The sequence below is a fragment of the Oryctolagus cuniculus genome, chromosome 7 (genome assembly GCF_964237555.1).
Source record: "Oryctolagus cuniculus chromosome 7, mOryCun1.1, whole genome shotgun sequence".
In the NCBI taxonomy this organism is placed as follows: Eukaryota; Metazoa; Chordata; class Mammalia; order Lagomorpha; family Leporidae; genus Oryctolagus; species Oryctolagus cuniculus.
Window position 1 is genome coordinate 69,755,338 of NC_091438.1, and position 24,352 is coordinate 69,779,689.

Here is a 24,352-nt window from a genome sequence, read left to right on the forward strand (position 1 = left end):
CAATATGGGTGCCAGTTTGTGTCCCAGTTGATCCTTTTCCAATCCAGCTCTCTACTGATGGCCTGAGAAAGCAGTGGAAGATGGCCCAAGTGCTTAAGATCCTGTACTGATGTTGTAGACTGGGAAAAAGCTCCTGGCTCCTGGCTTCAGACTGGCCCAGCTCTGGCCATACTGCCCATTTGTGCAGTGAATCAGCGGATGGAAGACATTCCTCTCTCTCCATCCCTTTCTTGTCTGCAATTCTACCTCTCAAATAAACAAAAAGAAGAAGGCCTATTTAGTGAAATAATTACAGAAAAATTCCCCAATTTGGAGAAAGAAAGGGACATCCGAGTACAGGAAGTACATAGAACTCCTAATAGATGATCAGAAAAGATCTTCACCATAATACATTGTAGTCAAAATTTCAGCAGTAAAATATAAAGAAAAGATTCTAAAATGTGCACAAGAGAAAGGCCAGATTAATATCAGAGGATCTCCAATTAGACTCACAGCTAACTTCTCATCAGAAACTATATAGGCTGGGAGAGAATAAAGACATGGTCCAAGAGTTACAAGAGAAAAACTGGGACCTACACTGTAGTGTAGTAGGTTAATCCTCTGCCTGCGGTGCCGGCATCCCATGTGGGTGCCGGATCTAGTCCCAGCTGCTCCTCTTCCAGTCCAGCTCTCTACTATGGCCTAGGAAAGCAGTAGAAGATGGCCCAAGTACTTGGGTCCCTGCACCCACATGGGAGACCTGGAAGAAGCACCTGGCTCTTGGCTTCAGATCGGCGCAGCTCCGGCTGTTGCAGCCATTTGGGGAATGAACCAATGGAAGGAGACCTTTCTCTCTCTCTCTCTCTCTCTCTCTCTCTCTCTCTCTCTAACTCTGCCTCTCAAATAAATAAATACAAATCTTTAATTTAAAAAAAAAAGAGAGAGAGGAAGAGAAACTGCCAACCCAGAATGCTGAACCCTGTAAAAATCTCATTTATGAATGAAGGTGAAATAAAGACCTTCCAGGGGCTAGTGCTGTGGCATAGCAGGTAAAACTGCCACCTACAGTGCCAGCATCCCATATGGGTGCCAGTTCGAGTCCTGGCTACTCCACTTCCAATCTATCTCTCTGCTATGGCCTGCGAAAGCAGCAGAGGATGGCCCAAGTGTTTGGGCCCTTGCACCCATGTGGGAGACCCAGAAGAAGCTCCTGGATCCTGGCTTCAGATCAGCCCAGCTCCAGCCATTGAGGCCATTTGAGGAGTGAACCAGTGGATGAAAGATCTCCCTCTCTCTTTCTCTGCCTCTGCCTCTCTGTAACTCTGCCTTTCAAATAATAAATAAATAAATCTTAAAAAAAAAGACCTTACATAACAAACAGGAATTGAAAGAATTTGTTACCACTCGTCTAGCCTTACAAAGGATGCTTAAGGATGTGCTACACACAGAAACACTGGAAGGTAGTCATCTTTACTTAAGAATATGAAGGCAGAAAAATCTCCCAATAAAAGTACAATGGAAATCCAAAGTAAACAATAGAAATATTTACAGGAAAATGTCAGGGCCAAGTCATTATTATCAATAATAACCTTGAATGTAAATGGCCTAAATTCTCAAGTTAAAAGATGTAGACTGGCAGGGCTGGCACCATGGCTCACTGGGTTAATCCTCCACCTATGGCGCCGGCATCCCATATGGATGCCGGGTTCTAGTCCCAGTTGCTCCTCTTCTAGTCCAGATCTCTGCTGTGGCCCAGGAAGGCAGTGGAGGATGGCCCAAGTGCTTGGGTACCTACACCCATGTGGGAGCTCCTGGCTCCTGGCTTTGGATCAGTGTAGCTCCAGCTGTGGTGGGCATTTGGGGGGTAAACCAACGGAAGGAAGACATTTCCCTCTGTCTCTCTCACTGTCTAACTCTATCTATCAAAATAAAAAAAAAAAAAAAGATACAGACTGGCTGAGTGGATTAAAATAGAAGACCCATCTATTTTCTGCCTACAAGAAACAAACAACACCAACAAAGATAAGTGCAGACTGAAAGTGAAAGGATGGAAAAAATGGCAGGTGTAGCCATCTGAATAACAGATAAATAGATTTTAACACAAAAACTATTAAAAGAGACAAAGAAGGGCACTATGCAATGATTAAGGGACCAATTCAACAGGAAGATGCAACTATAATAAATGTATATGCACCCAATGATGGGGAACCTGGCTATTTAAAAGAAATGTTAATATATCTAACGAGAGACATAGACTTCAATACAATAGTATCAGGGGACTTCAACACCACACTTTTGTCAATGGACAGATCAACTAGACAGAAAAAAAAAAAAAAAAAACACAGAGCTAATCGACACTATAGACCAAATAAACCTACCTGATATCTAAAAAACTTTTCATTGCACAGTTGCAGGATATACCTTCTTCTCACCAGTACATGGAATTTTCTCTAGGATATACCATGGACTAGGACATAATTCAAGTCTCAGGTGGCCAAAATTATAAAGTGTCGTTCCTAGCCCATTTTGTAATGGACTGCTCACAGAGACAAATGATTAAAGAAACATAAACTAGAATTGGAAGTGATTCCCTTGACAGAGTTACAACATTTAGCAAAAACCCTTTGAGAGAATTTTAAATAGAACCAAAAAGAAACCACAAGACAAATAAATTAATGATTACAATTGCAGGAATCCTACCTTAATTTTAAATCACTTTTGCCCAATAGCTATTTCAACAAAGACATGTATTCCTGCCAGAAAAAAGGCTACTGGAAAAAATATTTCCCTTTAAGCCCTTTAAAACAACACTCCAGGCCATGTGATTGGAAGTGAAAAGGAGAACAGTCAGTATTAACAGGATCTTGAGGAATCACCTGTTAAGCAATTTCCAGTAAGCCCTTTAATCAACAAGGAGAGAATAAACTTGCAATAAGTGGAGAAACTTGTTTGGTAGGAACTGGGGCATCTCCGTCCACTTTAAACCCCAGTGTGATACATTAAGAGTTTCTTTATAGTAACAACAGTCTCAGTGGTAGAAGTTGTCAATCCAAGTCATTGACTTGCTTTGTTGGAACTTATCATAACCATCACCCTAAACCCTTTCTCTGAAAGTCATTCTTTTCTATTATATGATACTGCCCTAGAAAGAGAACCGCCCTCTAAAAAAAAAGTTTGATTTTATTTATTTGAAAGACAAAATTACAGAGAGAGAGGGAAAGATCAGTTGGCTGTAATAGCCAGGGCTGGGCCAGGATCAAGGAGTTTCATCTGGGTCTCCCACATGGGAAGGCCCAAACATTGGGTTGTTTTCTGCTGCTTTCCCAGGTGCATCATTCAAGAGATGGATCAGAAGTGGAGCAGCCAGAACACAAACTGGTGCTCATATGGATGCCAGCATTGCAGATGATAGCTTTACTGTCTAAGCCACAATGTCAACCCCAAAACCTGCCTTTGAAACTGGAAGGTCAAGTCAAGTTTTCTTCCAGAGAAATAACCTTAGAAATCCCAGATTTTTCAGACTCTGAAACATATGTTCTTCAGACCTAAATCAATTGTGTTGAGAAAGTTGTTAAGTTCATAGAAATACAGATATTATAGATTTTTTGAAGTTCCTGATACTCTTTTGGCCTCTTTTTTAACAGGTGTGAAAAAAATCAATAATACAAAACCTATCAAAGTTCAGACAGATCCTTCAAAACCACTTTCTAAGTTGTATCAGTGTGTTTTAAAACCTAAAGCCATACAAGGGCTCACACTGATAATAAAAGATTTAATGAAACTGAGACTTACTGGTCTTGCATCAATCCTTACAATACCCCTATCCTACCTGTAAGAAACACTTATGACAAGTATGTAAGATCTTAGAGCTATATGTAAAATTGCTATCCCAAGATTTCCTGTAGTGCCTAACTCCAAGTACATGTTGGCAAGTGTACCCACTGACTGCACATGCTTTACAGTACTAGAATGATGTTCCACTTATCTTAAGCATTCAAACAGGCAAAGAGAGGCAGTATCTCTTTTTGTTTACTTGGAAAAACCAACAATACACTTAGATAATAATGCCTCAGAGATGAACTGAATCTCTGATACTTCTCACAAGAATTTCACCAAAATTTTAAAGCCTAACAATTTCCCAGAAATTCTACTCTGACTCAAAATGTGGATGAGAGTCTTCTTTGCCATCCTTTCAAAGAAGACTCAGGAATTGATTAGATATATTTGCTACAATAATTGGTTTGCAGATGTCATAAAGTTTCCCAAGTTAAATTCCAACTCTTACAAGAAGTAGTACATTATCCAGGCTATGGTTTATCTGCAAAATAAATCTATCTCCAGAAAAAAAGAAAAATCTGTCCAAAAATATTTTAAACTAATAACTCAAAGGAAATGCAAAAGATTCTTCACATTTAAAGCATATTGCAGATCCTAGGTCCCCAATTTGTCTTTGTTGTCTACTCCGCTCTATGAACTGACCCAAGATGGAATGCATGAAACTCTTCATTGGGATGCAAAACATAAAGAGATACTTACTGAACTTAAATAGGTTTTATGAATTTTTCCCACACTAGGACTTCCAGTAATGCTAAATACTTCTCATTGTTTTCCAAGAGTAGAACGATCAGGTTTAAGCATCTTCATTCAACAATATAGAGGGAAACTATATACCTATAGCTTATTACAAACTCCAGTTGGACCCGGGAGCCAGAGCAAATAATTTAAAAGTAAAAAGCTGTAGCTGCTAAAATTGTAGAGTCCTCTTTATAGTCTGTTCAAGGAAACCGTATGCCTTGCAAGTTCCTCCTGCTGTAAAAATACTTATTAAATACAGAACATACCCAATATCTTTCAACTGACAGCCTGACATTCTATAAGATTCTACCTCTATCTTCTTCAAAACGTCATTTTCATTTCTGTGATTCTCTAAATTCTGCTACCCTTTGCCTTTGCCTAATGAAACGGAAACTTACAATTATGTTAAATTGGTTTCCCAAAATTGCACTCATAGATTGGATGTACAAAACACAGCATTGACTAATCCAGAGTTGATAACTTATGTTGATAGCACCCATGTTAGGAATTCTTAAGATAAATATTGACTGGGTTTGTCATTACAACTCAACATGAATAAATAAAAAAAATATTTATTTGAAAGGCAAAGTGACAGAGAGAGACAGAGTGAGAGCTTCCATCCATTGGTTCACTCCCCAGGAGGCTGTAACAACCAGGACTGGGCATCTGAAGTCAGGAGCCTGGAAATCCATCTGGATCTCCCACATTGTTGGCAGGAGCCCAAGCACATGGGCCTTCATCTGCTGTTTTTCAGGAGCAACTAGGAATCAAGCTGGCACTCCAATATGGGATGCCTGTGTCACAAGCAGCAGCTTACCCAGCTGCTCCACAATGCCAGGCTCCTCAACATAATTATTAAAAGAGAAGTTCTTCCTTGTTTTAATACAGCCCAACCTGCAGAATTATTTTACTCTCACTAGAGCATGTGAATTAGCCAAAGATAAACTATAAATGTTTATAATGATAAAAGATATGCTTTTGGGGTAATTCATGATTTTGGCATGTTGTAAAAACCTAAGTTGTCGTCCAAAAATGGTATAAGGCAATCACTTTTTTATAGATTTATTTTTATTTATTTGAAAGACAGAGTTACAGAGAGAGGAAGGGAGAGACAGAGAGAAGGAGCTTCCAACCACTGGTTCACTTCCTAAATGGAGGCAACGACTGGAGCTGGGCCCATTTGAAGCCAGGAGCCAGGAAATTCTTCTGCGTCTCCCACATGGATGCTGAGGTCCAAGTACTTGGGCCATCACCCACTACTTACGCGGGTGCCTTAGCAGGGAGCTGCATGGAAGGTGGAGCAGCCAGGATTCCAACTGCCACCCATATAGGATGCCTGCATCAAAGATGGTGGCTTAACCTGTTATGCCATAGTGCTGGTCCAAGACAATCACTTTTAACCAATCTCCTGACCTCTGGAAACCCCAGATGTAAGAACCAATCATCGTAAAGTTTAAAGGGCATCCTCTCCTGGCGAACAACACTCCAGCAGAAGGATCAGGCCATCAAGGAGAGAGGCACCTTTCTCTGAAGGGAGGAAGGAACCTCCACTGTGATATGGCCTTGACTAAACAAATTCAGAGTTGGTGAACTCAAGGGGCCTCCATAGCCTAGACAGCTCATAGCAAGAGTCTCGGGTGATTGCTGACGTCATAAATAAGAGTGCCAATTGTTAAATCAACAACGGGAGTCACTGGGTTCATGCTCCCCTCGCAGGATCTCTGTCCTTAATATGTTTATCTATGAAACTCAAAAACAACACTACTAGTCGAACAATACCCTATACCTGGTTCGGTTGTGTGAGTGCAACCTGTTGAAATCCCTGCTTAGTATATACTAAATTGATCTTCGGTATATGAAGGTAACCGAAAATGAAACGTGATGAAGGGAGGAGAGGGGAGAGGAAGTGGGTGAGGGGAGGGCCACGGGAGGGAGGGAGGTCGGGGGGAAGCCACAACAATGCAAAAGATGCATTTTATATTCTACTTAAAACTATTGGTTGAGCTCTGTAATTAATACAAAATTACTCTTAGGTGTTTAATTAATGCTATAACTAGTACTCAAATAGTATTTTACACTTTATGTTTCTGTGTGGGAGCAAAATGTGGTAATCTTTACTTAATATACGCTAAATTGATCTTCTGTATATAAAGATAATTGAAAATTAATTGTGATATGAAGGGGAAGGGAAGAGGGAGTGGGAGAGGGGAGCGTTGTGGATGGGAGGGAAGACACGGGGGGGGGGGCTATTGTGGTCCATAAGCTGTACTTTGGAAATTTATGCTCATTAAATAAATTTTTAAAAAAATTTTAAAAAAAAGATATCAGGGGACTCGAAAAAAAAAAAATAAAGGGCATCCTCGTTTCCCCATTCTAAGCCACCCCGCAATGACATGCCTCTCAGTTCCTTACCACTTCTAGTTTGAGGTCTCCAAGATCACAACCTGCATTTGCCTTTATTCTATGAAAATACAATTTTTAAATTTTCCTAATTTAATTTTATTTGATTTTTGACATGTAGAAAGTCATACCTGACAATTCAAACTAATTGAGTTCTCCCTTTTGTAAATTTACGTAGGACTTCAGATTTTTTGCTTTTTGTCATTCATCACAACTATAATGAAAGAACTCTGCAATTATTTATGTTTCTCTCTTTGACCAGACTTATATCCCCTGCAGGTAAGAACTACAACTGTATACTTTGCATGGGTGTGCATTAGGCTTGCCATAAATGACTAGAATCCAAAACATAATAATTATGCCTCCTCCTATCTCTGTGGGAGAGTCTAATGGAAAAATCACTAAAACATGTTCAACTTAGAAGGAAAATGCATTAAAACCAACTTTATTTGATTCTTAACTGCAGTCTCTGACAGGATACCTTTCTTTGAAGCCTGGACATGCTGTTAATAACCCACATGATGGGAATGCATCAAGATAGGTTGTATTTTTAGATATAGCAAATTACCATTCCTTTATGTTTTCAGATTTCATCTCTGCAAATGAGTTCTCTTGCTCTTAAAGAGTAAAATGAGACTGATTTTTTCTTTTATGAAGAAAGATGTCTTTAAGACAAAGAGCATTTTTCCTTTAATCTCCACCCCAATTCAGAGGTTCAAAGAGCCTTTATTGAACTTTCCTGTTGATTTTCCTGAGATTAGTCATGGTCTTCCATATTTTTTGTAATGATACTGCAGACTTAAATTTGGGTAGAGGGACGGTCCAAAGAGAATAAAATAAAATGTGACTGTGATATTAGTCACATGAGACTTGATGCTCTACAATGATATAATTGGCAAACAAGAAACCAACATTGTATAGTTATAGACTTTTCACTATATTTGTAAATATAGTTGTGACATGTAAAAATCAGCTATAGGTTCCCACACACAATGCAGTTTACGTAATGCCCTGAAAATGATGGGGGAGTTTAAAGAAAATTTAGTAGCTTCCATGGTTAATAAAATCATCATCTGAAGTGTGACATCAGCACAGATGAGGCATTTCAGAGAGAGAATCTTACTTCATGAGCCAAGAAGGAGGTGGGGCACAATAACAGGCCTCTATTTCAGCTTTCCCAGAAGGTAGGCAAACTGAGTTTGGGGAGGGGATGTGCAATTGTAGATCACTGTAAAAAATCAGAGGGAATTAGACATGAAGGAGGAGGAAGAGTGAGAAGGTGGGTGGGAGGGATGGTAGGGTGGGAAGTATCACTATGTTCCTAAATCTGCATATATGAAATACATAAAATTTGTTAACCTGAAATTTAAAAAATTACACTACAAAAAAAAATTTAAATAAAAATTGAAAAGTATATGTGAAACACATTTTATTAAGAAATATTACTTTATAACACAAGCATTAAAATGAAAATTTGCTGTACATTTCTTAGACTAATATGAAGAAAATTTCAGAATCATAAAGAAGGCCTAAAATTTTTATGTTTTGTCAAAGAAGCCATAGGTATAAAAAGAGCACTCATACAATTGGCTCAAAAGTAGGGTAAGTACCAAGAAAATGGTTGGATCAGTGTAATCTTACCTTCCACTACTTTTTCCCTGCTTAACTTTTTTCTTTGCAGTCAGACACATCAGGCACAGCCTTGCTTTTGTGTCTGTGCAGAATAATGACTCCTCCAAAAATGTCATATCCTAATCCTGTGAACCTAGGAGATATTTCTTTACTTGACAAAAGGAAACTTTTAATAAGATTTAAGGTTAAGGACCTTGGGATGCTGAAAGTATCCTGGACTATCACAGTGGGTCCAATCTAACCTCATGAGTTCTTAAAAAATGCAAGGCAGGGGACGGTGCTATGGCATAGCAGGTAAAGCTATCACCTGCAAGTTAGAGTCCCAGCTGTTCCGTTTCCAATCCAGCTCTCTGCAATGGCCTGGGAGAGCAGTAGAAGATGGCCCAAGGGCTTTGGCCCCTGAACCCATCTGGGAGACATGGAAGAAGCGCTAGGCTCCTAGCTTCGGATCAGTGCTGCCCCAGCCATTGCAGCCACTTGGGGCCATTTGGAGAGTGAACCATGAATGGAAGATCTCTCTCTCTCTCTCTCTCTCTCTGCCTCTGCCTCTGCCTCTGCCTTTCTGTAACACTGCCCTTCAAATAAATAAATAAATCTTTTTTAAAAATGCAAGGCAGAGGGATAGGTTAAAGAGATGTGACATGGCAAGAACACAACTCACTATTAATGACATTGAAGATGGAGGAAGGGGATCATGAACCAAAGAAGCAGCAGCTTCTAGGAGCTAAGAATGTCCTCAGTTCTCAGTCAGATAGAAAACAATTGGAAGGAACTGAATTCTGCCAGAAGCTTAAATGAGGGAAAAATAGATTTTCCCCTTCCTTCCACTTCCAGAGAGGAACACAGTCTTCCGACATCTGAGGCCACACCGATTTTCCAGCCTAGAGAACAATAAAATGTTATTTCAAGTCTCTAAGATCCTGGCAATGTGTTATAGTAACAATAGCAAACTAATGCAATGTCTACCTTTCTCTGTGTTTGCAATGCCCTTCCTTCTCCTACATTCACCTAAATCCACAGCCACTATGAAGCAATCCTGACATCACTGATCTCTCCTTACTCTGTCTTTCTTTATTGGCATATATAGTTAGGGCAGTTCAATGTCCATTCTTAAGTTCAGTCTTCATAATGAGATTGCAAGACTGTTAAAAACAAATATGATATATTAAGAGCTATGGTACATTTTTTAAATGACCACAAATCCTTTCACTCCACATTCTTGCAACGTGGTTTTGAAGACATTCTCATCAAAAGGTGGAGTGTATTTCTCCACCCCTTTAATCTTGTTTGGCCCTGTGATGTGCTTCGGACAATGTACATTAGTAAATGTAGCAGAAGCACGTAGTCAGCTTGAAACCACCATCATGTGAACAAGCCTACACTAGCCCAACTGCTCAGGTACTGTAGTCCATCCAGCAGCCAGTCAAATGTCAAGCAGCTGTGTGGACTGTAGACCACCTGGTGACTCCAGACCCATGAGTGAGTTCCCTGAGATCAGCACAAGAACCGTCCAAATCACTAACCCACAGGCTCATGATTTCATCAATGTCATTTTAAGTCATTATTTTGAAGTACTTTGTTAAATGGCAAAAGGCAATTTATTCATAACTCAGTGCTCTGTACTGAGCTGTTCTTGAACAAATTTTGATGATTGATGATGATGATAATGAAAATAACAGTAACAAAGATGATAATGACAGCCATATTCACTCTTAGTAGTAAAGCAAGATCAGTGACAATTTCTATATGCTATTTCCATGGTATTCCAGTACTTGTAAATTAAGAAGCTCCAAATTTTTTTGCTCAAGTAAACTGGAAAACACAGAGTCTAAAGACTTCAGGTTTACATGCACTAGGCTCTATGATTGGCTTTTAACAAATCAAAAATAGCTTTGTGTGAGGATTTTGTATTGGTGACTGTTAGTACATCAATTTATCTCTCATTCTGTCAAAACACTGGGAAGAGCCAGACTGTCACTGCAGTGTGCCAGTTCTGAACACACAATTAAGTAGGTGTTGGTTAAGATCTGTTTGGCATTTTGTCACATGAGAAAAACTCAGCCAAGAACAATCGCCAAAAGTAGCATATACCTGGGAACCAACCAGGGCTTACTTATCATCCAAGTAGTCTTCTTTAAAATCTACTTAATTCCTAACAAAGTCATCAGAAGCATTGTACTAGGGGAAGCTGTTTAGCAAAGCAGTTAAGCCATATCAGAGTGCCTGTGTTAGAGTCCTGGCCCAGCTTCCGATTCCAGCTTCTTGCGAATGCACACCCTGGGAGGCAGCAAGTGATGAACCACGTATTTGAGTTCCTGCCATCCATGTGGAAGACCCAAGCTGAGTTCTGGGCTTCCGGTTTTGGCCTGGCCCATCCCCAGCTGTTGCAAGCATTTGGGGAGTGACCAGAGGATAGGTGAACATTCTCTCTCTCTCTCTCTCTCTCTCTCTCTCTCTCTGCCTTTCAAGTGAATAAATAAAAATATTTTGAAACTGACCTTGGAAGATGTGATGGTTAGTTTAAAAAATAATTTAAGGCCAGCACCGTGGCTCACTAGGCTAATCCTCCACCTGAGGCACCGGCACACCAGTTCTAGTCCCCGCTGGGGTGCCAGATTCTGTCCTGGTTGCTCCTCTTCCAGTACAGTTCTCTGCTGTGGCCCGGGAGTGCAGTGGAGGATGGCCCAAGTCCTTGGACCCTGCACCCGCATGGGAGACCAGGAGGAAGCACCCAGCTCTGGGCTTCGGATCGGCACAGCGCACCAGCCACAACGCACCGGCTGTAGCGGCCACTTGGGGGGTGAAACAATGGAAAAAGGAAGACCTTCCTCTCTGTCTCTCTCTCTCACTGTCTAACTCTGCCTGTCCAAAAAAAATAATTTAAACATTTTTGTAAGTGCTGTGCATATAAAACTAAGTGAATTAGATAGTGTATTAAGCCTCAATATTTAGCCTAAGAAGATTTAAATGAGGTGTACTTCTTTTAGCCTATGTTGCTTAAAATGTTTGGGAATAAGTTGGGCACAAAAAAGATACAGGGAAAGTCACGTGGGGGCAAAGTCACTAAAAATGAGGCGCATTCATGTCCCTGTGCCCAAGGAGCAACATTCTTGGTCAGTCTTGCTTCTCTGTTAATTGGCCTGAGTAAAGTTTTTGCTAAGCACATTCCTTCTGACTAATCTTTTGAAATGTTATAGACCCAGAGCGAGAAAAATTTTGTCACCCCCTCAAGCAGAAGTACTATATAATCAAAGAAATTATATTCTAAAGACATCTCAGAGTCTACGTGATAACACTTCCCACATAATACAGGCTTCCTTTTGGAGTTAACCCTCCACACCCTGCTTGAATTTCTCAGGTGTCAGAGAAGCCACAATCACCAGAGACAACTCAGACTACTTTGAGTCCCTATAATTGAGAAAAAGTTGTTTTTCATATTAAGTTGAAATCTATCTGCCACCCCATGAGACAATTTTTGCTTCTAGAATGTCTACATTACTCCCTTTTCTGCAGTTTGGTGTTACATTTACAAGCCTAGGCTGTGGAGTCAACTGGTCTGCAGTTCAACAGTCAACTCTTTCCCTTGCCAATGACACTGGGCAAGCACCTCTCAAGGAATCAAGATTCTCATCACTGGGGGCCAGCATTGTGGCAGAGCAGGCTAAGCTGCTGCCTGCAATGCCAGTACCCCCTTCAGGAGCCAGTTCTAATCCCAACTGCTCCGTTTCTGATCCAGCTGCCTGCTCATGTGCCTGGGAAAGCAGCCAAATATGGCCTGGCTGCTTGAGCTCCTGCCACAGATGTAAGAGATCCAGATGGAGTTCCAGCTCCTGGCTTCAGCCTAGCCCAGCTCTGGTGGTTGCAGCCATTTGGGGAGTGAACCAGCAGATGGAAGATCTCTCTGTCTCTCTGTCTTTCCCTTTTTCTGTAACTCTGCCTTTCAAGTAAATAAATAAATCTTATTTTAAAAAAAAGATTCTCAACACAAATCTAAAGTCACAATACTTGCCTTATAGGTTGATCGTGAAATTTAGATGAGATAGTATAAAGTTCAAAGCACAGTGTGTGACACATAGTCCATTATCCATAAATGGAAGCTGACATTATTATTCTGTTTGACAATGTTTCAGATCATTTAAAACAACCTTATTTTTCCATTCAATCTTTTCTTCTCCAAGTTGATCATCCCCTTCTTCAGTTCTTCAATCCTATCCCATAATGTGGCCAAAAAAAAAGACCTTTCTCTCACATGTGCGAAGACCATATTTGTTTACAACTTGAGTTTTCTTTTAGAATTTAGTTTAAATGATACCTTGCTAATGCTCCCTGATACAACTGGCAGTTTACTTATGCTAGAAACTGGAAGGAATAGAACAGTGGATAGAAATGTAGGCTCATAGCTTATCTGAAGGACTCCATGATAAACCTACCTGTCCCAACCAATAGTATCCTAGTCCAGAGTCATAGGATCTGGGGGGCCTGCATTGTGGCACAGCAGGTTAAGCCAATGCCTGTGTGTCAGTCTGAGCCTATGTTGCTCTGTTTCTGGTTCAGTTTCTTGCTCATATGCCTGGGTAGGCAGTGGAGGAAGGCCCAAATGCTTGGGCCTCACCTAAATGGAGTTCCTGGCTCCTGGCTTCAACCTGGCCCAGTCCTGGCTGTGGCAGTCACTTGGGGAGTGAGCCAACAGGCAGAAGATGAATCTCTTGCTCTTTCTCTCTGAAGTTCTGTCTTTTAAATAAATTTTAAAAAAGATGGAGTCTGTACTTGCAGAGAAAATGCCATCTCTCACTCATCTGGTCTCCATGGGAAGGGATTTTTCACTAGACACTTTTGTTGTATCTTTTCATCCATCCACCAGAGAGTGAGTGAGCTACCTGGTAGATAGACAATAGTCCAAATTTCCCAGTACAGCGGAGCTAGTTGAACATGGTCTTCAGGGTAAGGTATGTGATCTGTTTCTCTTTCCCGCTCTACCTGGACCACTGACAACAAGCTGACCTGCTTATTCTAAGGATTAATATGGTAGTTAGGGAGTTAGTGGGCCCGTTTTGGCACTAACATAAAATTGCATCCTCCAACAATGATTTTTATCAATAATAGAGGTGATATTTGGGTTTCACATACGCACAATTTGTGTTCCTGTTTATCTTATGGCTCAAAATTCACCCACCTGCAAACCCAGTCCATTCTCTTCTGTATGAATACTCATAGTGGAGGCAGACTGAGTGTACCCTCCCCTTCACCTTCCCCTCCCCCACCTTCAGAAGCAGCAGCATCAGGACCCTTCCTACAACCACAGAAAACGAGAAGAGGGACAGGCCTTCTTGGCCCCTTTCCTCTCTTTGGCCTTTTGCCAGTTCGGGGCTTGCTACCCCTGTGCTTCCAGGGCACATGGCCTTCGGGCCACCCACCTCATGCTTCCTGGCCTGCGTGCTCCTCTACATGGCTGGCTCCTGGTACTTGGTATGAATCCAGATTTATCTCTCTTTTAGATAGGGCCCTCACTTTCCTATGCATTTCTCTCACTGAATAAAAGGCTTAAAACATAGGAAAAAAAATATACAAGGTGTTCACAGCTAGATTCATGTAGGGGTGGTTGTATGAACTACTTCCATCCCACAACATGTAAGAATTAAGAGTTACAGCAGCCAAGGGGTCAGCATTGTGGCACAGAAATTTAAGCCACCACCTGCAGCATCAGCATTTTATATGGATGCCATCTTGAGTTCCAGTTTCTCCATTTCTAATTCCGTTACCTGTTAATGTGCTTGGGAAAGCAGCAGAAGATGGCACAAGGGCTTGCCACCCACGTGGGAGACCCAGATGAGGTTCTTGGCTCCTGGCTTTGGCCTGGCCCAGCCTTGGCCGTAGAGGCCATTTGCGATTGAATCAGCCAAATGGAAGATGTGTGTGTGTGTGTGTGTGTGTGTGTGTGTGTGACTGTCCATCTTTTCCTCTCTGTCTCTGTAACTCTGCCTTTCAAATAAATAATCTTTTAAAAAAAAGCTGCAGTAGCCCTCTTGGAGTCACATAACAGCACTGAGGTTGGTAGCACAGAAGACTGCAAAGGCCTGGGGTCCTTGCTGGCATCATTATGTAAGGAGCAAAATCTGGAAGCACCTATTTCCAGACTTCTCTTTGTTGCGATGATTAAACCTCATCATTGTTTCAGCTATTTCCTGTTCGATAGTCTGTTACTTGTGGATGAACACATTCTAAGTATTACAACACATGTGGCAAACACTCTCATTTTGCCCTACTTTATAACATCTTTCATTAGATTATGTTTGCTGTTTCATAGATAACTATACACACACATACAGAAATTTATGTTAGTCCATACTTCCTGGCTGTAATCGTGTATAATCAAGTATATAGACAAGGAAAAGAGAGGAAAACAGGTGGTGAGTGCAGCACACATTAAGGGTGCTAATCTTTGGAAGTGAAACTGTGGATGATAGCATTTCTTTTGTGCTTATGTATTTTACAAATTTTCTTTGAAAACAGGTATTTATTGTCAAAAAAATAAACTTGAAGTAAATAAAACTTTCATGAAGGCAAATTTTTGTAGTAATGGGAGATTCTACCACTCTGACATTTCACAGAACAGAATTTGCTATAGCATTATAATACACATAGCATTCTGCCTCTGAGAATAGGAAAATTGCCAATGGGCCTAATTTATATCAGAAAGGATTAAGTATCAAAGCACTTCCTATCGAATATAAATAGTAAGAAGTTGGCCTGTGTGATCTCTAGCACTTTTTTCTGGATCTTTTATCCAGTGAACTGAAAAGAGGAATAGATATCCCTACGGAGGTGGGGAGTTTTGTGATACCATCACACTTGGAGTGCCTGGGATGAGTTCCACCTCCACTTCCAATCCAACTTCTTGCTAATACTCACCTTGTGAGGGTCCCTGCCATGGAGTTCCTGGCTCTGGGCTTCTGCCTGGCCCAGCTCTGGCTGTTAGTGGCATTGGAAAGTCAATCTGCAGATAGAAGACCCTTTCTCTCCCCAACCCCCTCCATCAAATAAAATATTTTTAAAAGACATCCTTATGGTTGATTCTCTCAGGGTTCTAGGAAAATTGCCTTGCCTGACTATTGATTATCAATGTTTAAGGCTTTTACATATCAAAGTGATACAACTTTTCTATGCAAGACCCCCAAAAATTATGATACATCTTGAGTAATCCAAGCTTAAATCTAATATAGTTAGAACTTAAACTTACTGCTACTTTAGTGGGTGTAAACAGGGCTTGGGAATGGCTGGATAGCAAATCACTCTCAGATGATCTATATTTGCCCGTAATACCACACATTATGACTCTGAGATATCAAGATATGAGTTGGGGGGCCAGCGCCATGGCACAATAGGTTAATCCTCTGCCTGTGGTGCTGGCATCCCAAATGGGTGCTGGTTTGAGTCCCGGCTGTTCCACTTCCAATCCAGCTCTCTGCTATGGCCTGGGAAAGCAGTAGAAGATGGCCCAAGTCCTGGGGCCCCCACGTGGGTGGGAGATGGTGAAGAAGCGCCTGGCTTCTGGCTTCAGATCGGCCCACCTCTGGCCATCTGGGGAGGGACCCAACAGAAGGAAGACCTCTCTCTCTCTCCCTCTCACTGTCTATAACTCTACCTCTCAAATAAATAAATAAAATCTTTTAAAAAAACGACATGAGTTGGAAACTAGCATTTATCTTGGATCTATTTCATTAAGAGAAAATAAATATGCAAGAGAAAGAATTAAATCTTTTTCCTTTTAAAAGTACTGTCTTCAATCGCAAAAGTATGTTCAACATTTATTTCAGGTAATCGGTAACAAAAGAATAAAAGTATCTTTCCTTAAAAAAGAGGGAGGGATGGAAAATAACACCACCCCAAAATAAAAAGAAACATTTTCCTATCCCATTTTAAAGACAAGGCAAACACATTAAGAAAGAGGTGACACAAGGGAATGCGTGGGAAGAGCACAGTGAGGTGGGCGTTCTGTGCAGAGTGTATGGCTGGGGTGGGGGGACTCTAATGTGAAGGAACAAAATGAGCTCCCCAGAAGGAAGGATGGAGGTGGGGTGACTGGTGAAAAGTAGGACACCCCAAGCAGGTCCTTGAATGAGTTAGAGTCTCACACCCAGGACAAGGGCCATGTTTGGAAGGCAGTATACACACCCCTGAGGCTGCAGCAAAGGGAGAAATTGGGTTAGGATCTCAGGAAATGGTCACCTTTCAGAGGGAGCTCCATACCTCACTAAAAACTGATTTTATTACCCATTGCAGTAGTTACAAGTTCATGCTCTGGAGTCAGACCAAGTTTTCAACTCTACCTTCTATATTTAATCATTCTGTGGTCTTCTTTATCTTTCTTCCTTCCTTCCTTTCTTCTATTCTCATTTAGTTTGGTTTCATTTTTTGGATGTTTCATTACTTAAAACTTCAAAAAATGCACAAAATAGAACAGTGAAATGCATCACCGTGAGCCCATCAATCTCCAACCTCTTATTTCTTCTACATCTTCTCACTCCCTCCTCACCTGTTGCATTTGGCCTTGTGTGATTAAACAGCCAAGGAAACTCAATGTGTGGCACTTGTTTGAGGAGTTCCTGGAGATGGAACACACTAAGAAAACATGCCATAGAGGACGTATGTACAAACAACAGTGGAAGAAATATTGCCCTTAGAGAAACTGGTGTCCCAACCTAGTCTCATGCCTTAAAGGACCTACTGGGGGTGCGGGGGGCATTTAGTTCAGTGGTTAAGATTCCAGTTAAAACACCCATGCCTCACATCCAAGTACCTGGATTCAGTTCCTGATTGCAGCCTCCTGCCAGTGCACACCTTTAGAGACAGCAGTGATGGCTTAAAAACTTGGGCCCCTAATAACCCTTATGGATACCTGGCTTGGGTTTCCAGTTCCAGGCTTTGACCTGGCTCAATCCTGGCTAACATGGGCATTTAGGAGGTGAAGCAGCAGATATAAACAGGCTTCCTCCTCTCTCTCTCTCTCTCTCTCTCTCTCTCTCTCTCTCTCTCTTTCTCTCTCTCTTCTTCTCCCTCTCTCCCTCTCTCCCTCTCTCCCTCTCCCTCTCTCTCTATCAAATAAATAATTGTTTCACTAAAAAGAAGACCCTGTATCCACCCTCATCTGATCACCTTTCCTACAAGGAGAGGAGACCTGTGAAAATGTACCCACAAGAGCCCTGTGCCTTCTGCAACAGGTGCTGGTACCTGGAACCCAGGAATTCCCTGTCCAGTTGTCTCCATGTTATTATTATTTCCAGGGCATTCTCTGACCTTTATGCATGTACTAACAGAGCCCAAAGGTGGGTAAGGTGACCGACTGAGAGAGGGATGTGGGTGGAGCTTGGATCTGTGGGCTGAGTGGCACTCATGTGCATAGGATCCTGGCAGGTATTAAAAGAGAGAGGAGGAGGAGAAAAGGTCCCCCATATTCTCCCAGACCAAAGGCTCCATGTGCATGTAGAGCTCTTTCTCTTGCCCTACAACTCACAGACCTTAAAGACAGACCTCAAAAATAAGGACATCTACAATTGTTATCAACATTCCCACACTGAAACATATGCCACTGCTGCCCTTTCTCAAGTCAGCTCACAGGACTGCCAAAAACCCCATGAGCATTGTCTGAGTTCTTGGGAGATGGAGTAAAGGCTGTGCATGAAATAGTGGTGTCAGCCAATACCACTGGCAGCAGGACAGAGTTGTCCTGTACTCTATGGTCAAGGCAAACCAGCATCCCATCAGTGAGCAGATCTCTTCAAGTACTTGCTCAGGATCCCTCTCCTTCCTCACTTCCACTTCACCCTCCCTCTGGGTCCTTGTGAATGGAACAGTACTCCCACTCTATAAATCTTTCTAATTCAGAGATATAGCCATGTGTCTGATCTTGGCACTCCCCTATAGCCATTAAGACTATGAACATCTGAGGATGCCTCTGTACAAAACAGGATTTGTGTTTATTCGCCTTGTTTTCAAAGAAGGGAAGTGCTAAGAATGATATGAGTTACATCTAGAATTTAGCCATTAAAATACATCAGCAAGTACTTCATGTTGTAATAGGCATTTCCTAAAAGAGAAAAAAAAAAGTAGAAAAAGCAAAGTAGGGCAGCCCACAACAGCAATTATGATTTTTTTATTCCTGAGTGGATAATATGTGGTTTCATTTAAATAAGGACACAATCTCCATTAACTTAATTTGTAAAAGCAGTAGCTCCAACACTCACAGCTAGTGCCCTCAGAAGGCATTTTTAGACACATCATTGCTACTTTGAAATTAAAAGTGAATCAGTCCTGCGGAGTTAATTACCAGTAAATTAATCTAAAGTAGGTCTCCCACATGGCATGGAGCCAGCAAAAGATGGTTCTCAGTGCTAGCAGGAAACATTGCAAGATACCAGGTAAACCCTGGAAAAGCTAAGCTTGTCTGTGTGGCAATTGTGGATAGGCACAGAGTGGGAATTAGTAGCAGCATCTACGTTGAGAAATAAGGATAAATCCCTATTAAAAGAAGATCTTTTTGATAGAGATTTAGAAAAATGCCCCCCCATCTCCACCTAGGAAAGGAAAACCTTTAGCTCTCTGTTGTTGTAGCCTTGTTCTCAATGCTTAAGAAAGGAATTCTGCCTGTTTTTTTGAAAGGTCTATGTATTTTTGTTTGTTTGAAAGCCAGAGTTAAGAGAGAGGGAGAGATAAAGAGAGAGATGTTTCATTCACTGGCTCAATCCCTAAATGGCAACAACCAAGCTAGGAGCCCGGAACCATGGGTTCCAGCATGGGTGGCAGGGGCCCAAGCACTTGGGCCATCTTCTACTGCTTTCCCAGGTATATTAGCAGTGAGCTGGATTAGAAGTAGAATAGCGAGGATGGGATGGGATGCTGGCATAGCAGGCAGCAGCTTAACCTGCTGCACCACAATTCCAGTCCCTGTCAAAGTTTTTTAATGCTGCTAGACGGACCTTATTTAATTATATAAAGTAGAGATAATTTTAGAAACTAAAAATAAAAATTAAAGCCAGTAAAAAGAAGTCACTGTCATCCCTAGTGCTTTGGAATGTCGTATTCTCTGTTACAGTGTTCCCAAGGAGGTGTGCAAGAAAACCAGAGACAGAAGGGAAAAAAAAAAAAACCTCAGAAGTACAGTTGTCTAAACTTTAATTAAATTTGAGTCAAGGAAAATGGGAACAGATGAACCCTTAAGAAAGGAATGGTGCATGCACAAAGGGAAGAGATTAATAAAACAACTGCTGATTATTGGTGACGAACATCTTTCTTTCATTTTACTACAAAAAATGCCAAAGTTTCCTGCAACTCCCACGAGTATTCAAACGCACAGGTGTTGCTTATATCCTGACTTAAAATGTCCAAGAGTGCAGCAAAACAAGCTAATTTGTTCCTGAATTATACAGTCAATTGAGGATATTTGATGCATGTTTGATTTAATTAGCAGTCAGAACACTGATACAAATATTAAAGCTGTTTTCTTCCCATTTTAATATTATAAGGTGGTTTCACACGATTTTGCATTTCAAATATTTCCAAATAAATTTAGTAAATTGGAGACAAAAATGAGAAATCACAGATGACATATTTTAGAGCAGATTCCCATTTGAACTGTTCATTATCTATAACAGTTTATTACGCCCCCTTCAACAGACATGATACAACGTTAAAGTTAAATGTCACAGTAACCTACATGAACTACGCAAAAACAGTGATGCTTTCTAGTGTGTGGCTTGTTTAAACTCTAACAGAGTGTAGATGGCTTTGCCCAGCCAAACCATATTATTGATCCATCTTGCCTGCGGTCCCATTTATGAGATAGAGTCCCACACGGGAATTGTTCTCATAAATTGGGTCAAGACAAGAAGAACTTTAGGTAGCCAGAGGTGTTTCTGTGTCTTTTCAAATAATGGAGAGCTTTTCTTCTGGTGACGAAGTAAAATGTCCTTGTCCAATGGGTATTGCTTTAGCACACCACATGCCCAATAAGTTCTAGCATCTAGGAGCATGCACTAGCAGCTAATGTTAGCTATGCAGTCATGGTATCATTAGTGTTTAATTATATCATGTGCATTGAGATATTTTAAATGTTAAAGAGAAAACAGAAGGATTTATTTTCCGAAACAACCATTGTAGTACAGAATGTTCAAAGCTGCAGTCACATTCATAAGGCAAATGAATTGGTTACAAAATAAGAGTAGCAACAAATGTGCATGCTACAGAAACTGTGAAATGGGTACCTAAAATAGATAACCCCTTTATCCCTTTTCAAAACCCCAATTCTGGCTCAGACCATCCATTATCAAACCAGAAATTTTCACTTTAATACCCAATACCAAATTTTAATCTTAAGAGTGCCAAAAAAAAAAGTCTAAAGTAATAAATTTCGGTGATTTGTTTTCCTCACAGGCTAATATGCATCTTACTCGATGATGACTTTATAAAACCCCTTTTAAAAATAAAGGGCTTCAGGTCTTAAAGGCAGCTCATCCTGCGGTGCACGCGTTGCAGCTTCACCTTCCAGCACCCTTCCAGGTTAATATAACAAAGACTCAGTTATAACAGGAGCGTCATTCAAGACAGATTACTTTCTACAAGGCTTCTCCCCTATTACTTCCTTCCTCATAATTATTTCCTTTGGCTCATGCACACTCAAGGCGCTTCATACATATTCTAAGACTATGAAAGTGGGAAGAGTTACATGTTATGAAAGCTCGTTTGCAAAAACAGTTTTGAAATAAATGAACCGATTCTGTTAAGACGCCAGTTCTCAAATTCTTAAAGTCTCCAGTGTACTACTGACTTAGGATTTCTCTAAAACACAGATACAAAGGGTAAGAATCAGATGGCCTCCCAGAAGGACTCACGGAACCCCATTCAGGGAGACTTTGGTTCGGGAATCCCACTGGGGTCCGAGGCCAAATCTTTGCACCTGTTTATTGGGTTTCCCGGCGGGAGTCTTCTCGGGAACAAGGGGACGCATCAAGGGGGAATAGGACGATGGCGGCCAAGGACGTCGGAAACCGGGAATCTCCGACTCCCGAGCCCCGCGGTGGGGTCACCAGTGCTGGCCCGCGGCGCGGGTGCCCAGCTGGGCCTGGGACACGGCTGGCACGGCTGTGGCGGCCACAGCGGCTGCGGCCGCGTCGCCGACGCCGGGCAGGACGGAGCGCACGGAGCGGCGGAACTCCTCGTTCCTCCACGTGTAGAGCAGCGGGTTGAGTGCGGACAGGGCGCAGCACATGAGCCAGCTGGCTGCCTGCACGCCCCAGGGCACTGGCAGCGAGAAGCCGCTGGCCAGGCTCACCCACACCAGTGGCTGCGTGGCTAACAGGAACACGCAACAGAGCAGCAGCACCGACAGGCCGCTGAGACGCCGCTGCGCCCGCCGCGGCTGCAACGCGGGCGGCAGGGGCTGGGCCGGGGCCGGGTGCGCGGCGCCGCCGGGGCCGGGGGCGTGCGGGGCGGCGGGGAAAGCCGCGGCGGCGGCAGCGCAGCCGGGCAGCTGGTGCAGCAGGTGGAAGTTGAGCACGCTGACCCGCTTGACGCTGACGCGCACGCGGCGCACGATGCCCAGGTAGCAGTGCAGCAGCAGCGCCGTCTGCGCCAGCAGCGCCGCGGCGGCCAGCAGCGCTGGGTAGTGGACGCGCGGGGGCGCGGCGCCGGGCCGCGGCGCCCAGGGCGGCAGCAGCAGCACGAGGCCCAGGGCGAGCGCCCACGACAGCGCTAGCATGCCCGCCGTGTGGCGCCGCTGGTACAGCACCTGGTAGGTGGCGGGCGTCCGGGTGATGAGCAGGTAGCGGTTCAGGGCCACGAGGCAGTGGGACAGCAGGGACACGGTGAGCCCGAGGCCCAGCAGCCCGCCCCGCAGCAGGCGGTAGCTGCCCCCCGCGCCGTCCCAGCCCCCGGGGGGCTCGGCAGAGCCGGCCGGCAGGAGCCCCAGCACCGCCTCCTGCGGCATCCAGAGGGCGCAGACGCTGAGGTCGGCGGCGCAGCCGTTGACGATGAAGGCGTTGCTGGTGGTCTGCAGCTTTCGGAAGGACGACACGAGATAGATGACCATGCCATTGGCCAGCGTGCCCCCGATGGCCAGCCCGGAGTACAGGAGCGACACGGGGATGCGTCGGCCCGCCCACGACTCCTCTTCCTCACAGAGCAGCAGCAGCGACCCCCCCGTGGTGGAGGAGGTGGACGTGGACGAGGAGTTGGTCATCCTGGCTGACTCTTCACACCTCGCTCGCTAGCGACGGCGGCTTCTCGCAGCGCGGCCCATCCTGACACCTGCCTGCCTGCCAGGAGGGCGAAGACACCCCTCAGCCCTCTGCCACCGACACACAAAGGGCTGGAGCAGAGTCACGGGCTGGAGGAGGGGCAGAAAGAGAGCTCCGGGAGAACGGGGGTGGCGGGTGACAGGTGCCTGCCTGGGAGATGCCTCCAGTGCCAGGGGAAAGGTCCCTTTTGCGTTCAGCCAGCACAGGGAAGCCCTAGAGCACAGTAATGCCAGGAATGGTCTCCTCTTCTTCCTCAAGACACATCACACACACACACACACACACACACACACACCAGTTGGGAATATTGCTAGTTGGGGTCCCTAGTTTCCAAGAGACGGTAGGGATATCCCAGCTGGGACAAATGCCAGGGGCAAGCAGTGGAGGGTACCTTGCTTTGGGGCTGGTCCTTGGCTGGCAATAGCAGAGGGAGGGATGCCAGGGAGTACCTCCTCAGCGGCCGCATCTGTGGTCCAGAAAGCAACAGGAGAGCCTCAGCTGGGATCAGTGCCAGAAGTAAGTGCCCGCTTCTTCCAAGCAGCCTCCACACACATGGTCCCAGGCAGGAGCCAGCAGCTGCAGCGCTGGGGAAAGTGAAGTGGCAGGGTGGGTAGGCAGGCAGGCAGGCAGGCAGCAGCAAGGGTGCGTGGCTGCAGAAGCAGAGAAGCTGAGCTCAGGAGAGCACCCTGTGCTCAGAGGCAAGAGCGGTGGCTGATGTGGTGAACCCACTGGAAACGCTCTCCTGCTCAGTTATACATCAGCCGAGGGAAAGGCAGCCTCTCCACGCTTGGCATGAATTATTCAGTAGCTTCCAACTTGTAAAAGGAAGAAAAATATCTTGCTCAAAAGGTCCTTTGGATGATGTTTCTGTCTTTTCTTTTTCTCAGATACCTTATTCTTGTAACTCACTCTTCTTTTTTTCTTTCCTTCCTTCCCCTCTTCAATGTTAGAATAAAATTTAATGAACCCCGTTATAATTCATCTCAGTCTGATGCATTTGGGAGGCAAGATTTTTCCTGCAAACACTCCCAATACCCAGGGCTAATCTCTTCATTGTCACATATTTAGAAAGAATTACTTTGTATCCTACTTGAAATCTATTTTTCTTTGGTAAAGTGGGACATGGGTAATTATCCACAGAAAGACCCCAAGCTTCAGTTGAAAACACAATTCCCAGTTTTTTTCTCATCACCCAGCTCCTCTCCAGGGTGTGGTTGCGTTTCAATAATAAAATGACTAGAGGATAAAAATGAAGTAGAAGTTTCAAAGTAGATGTCAGTGGAACACAGACAAAGCATTATTGCTCAGCACCGAAAAGAAATGAACTAGCAAGCCATGAAAGGACACGAAGAAACTTTTAATGTGTATTACCAAGCAAAAGAAGTCAGTCTGAAAGGGCTACATGCTATATGGCTCCAGCTGTGTGACACTCTGGGAAAGGCAAAACCTTGGAGTCAGTAAAAACATCAGTGGTTGAC

At 43.3% G+C, this 24,352-nt stretch overlaps 1 protein-coding gene across 3 annotated transcripts; it reads right to left on the reverse strand.

Moving 5' to 3' along the window:
* Positions 1-19,731: 19,731 nt before the first annotated feature.
* Positions 19,732-24,337, reverse strand: GPR88 (G protein-coupled receptor 88). Of its 3 annotated transcripts, none has more exons than XM_070076935.1 (2): positions 23,266-24,337; positions 19,732-22,888 (listed from the first exon to the last, which is right to left on the reverse strand). In XM_070076935.1, the coding sequence occupies exon 2, from the start codon at positions 22,814-22,816 to the stop codon at positions 21,662-21,664; it is 1,155 nt and encodes a 384-aa protein (XP_069933036.1). In that variant the 5' UTR covers positions 22,817-22,888; positions 23,266-24,337; the 3' UTR covers positions 19,732-21,661. The 3 variants fall into 3 exon arrangements, with proteins under 3 accessions (XP_069933036.1, XP_008263043.1, XP_008263040.1); XM_008264821.4 differs by having other exon boundaries at positions 19,732-22,892; positions 23,324-24,336; XM_008264818.4 differs by having other exon boundaries at positions 19,732-22,892; positions 23,266-24,336.
* Between the last annotated feature and the right edge of the window lie 15 nt (positions 24,338-24,352).

Bases quoted from the DNA above. Each gene is read 5' to 3' on its own strand.
- GPR88 (XM_070076935.1), bottom strand. From the start codon at position 22,816: ATGACCAACTCCTCGTCCACGTCCACCTCCTCCACCACGGGGGGGTCG.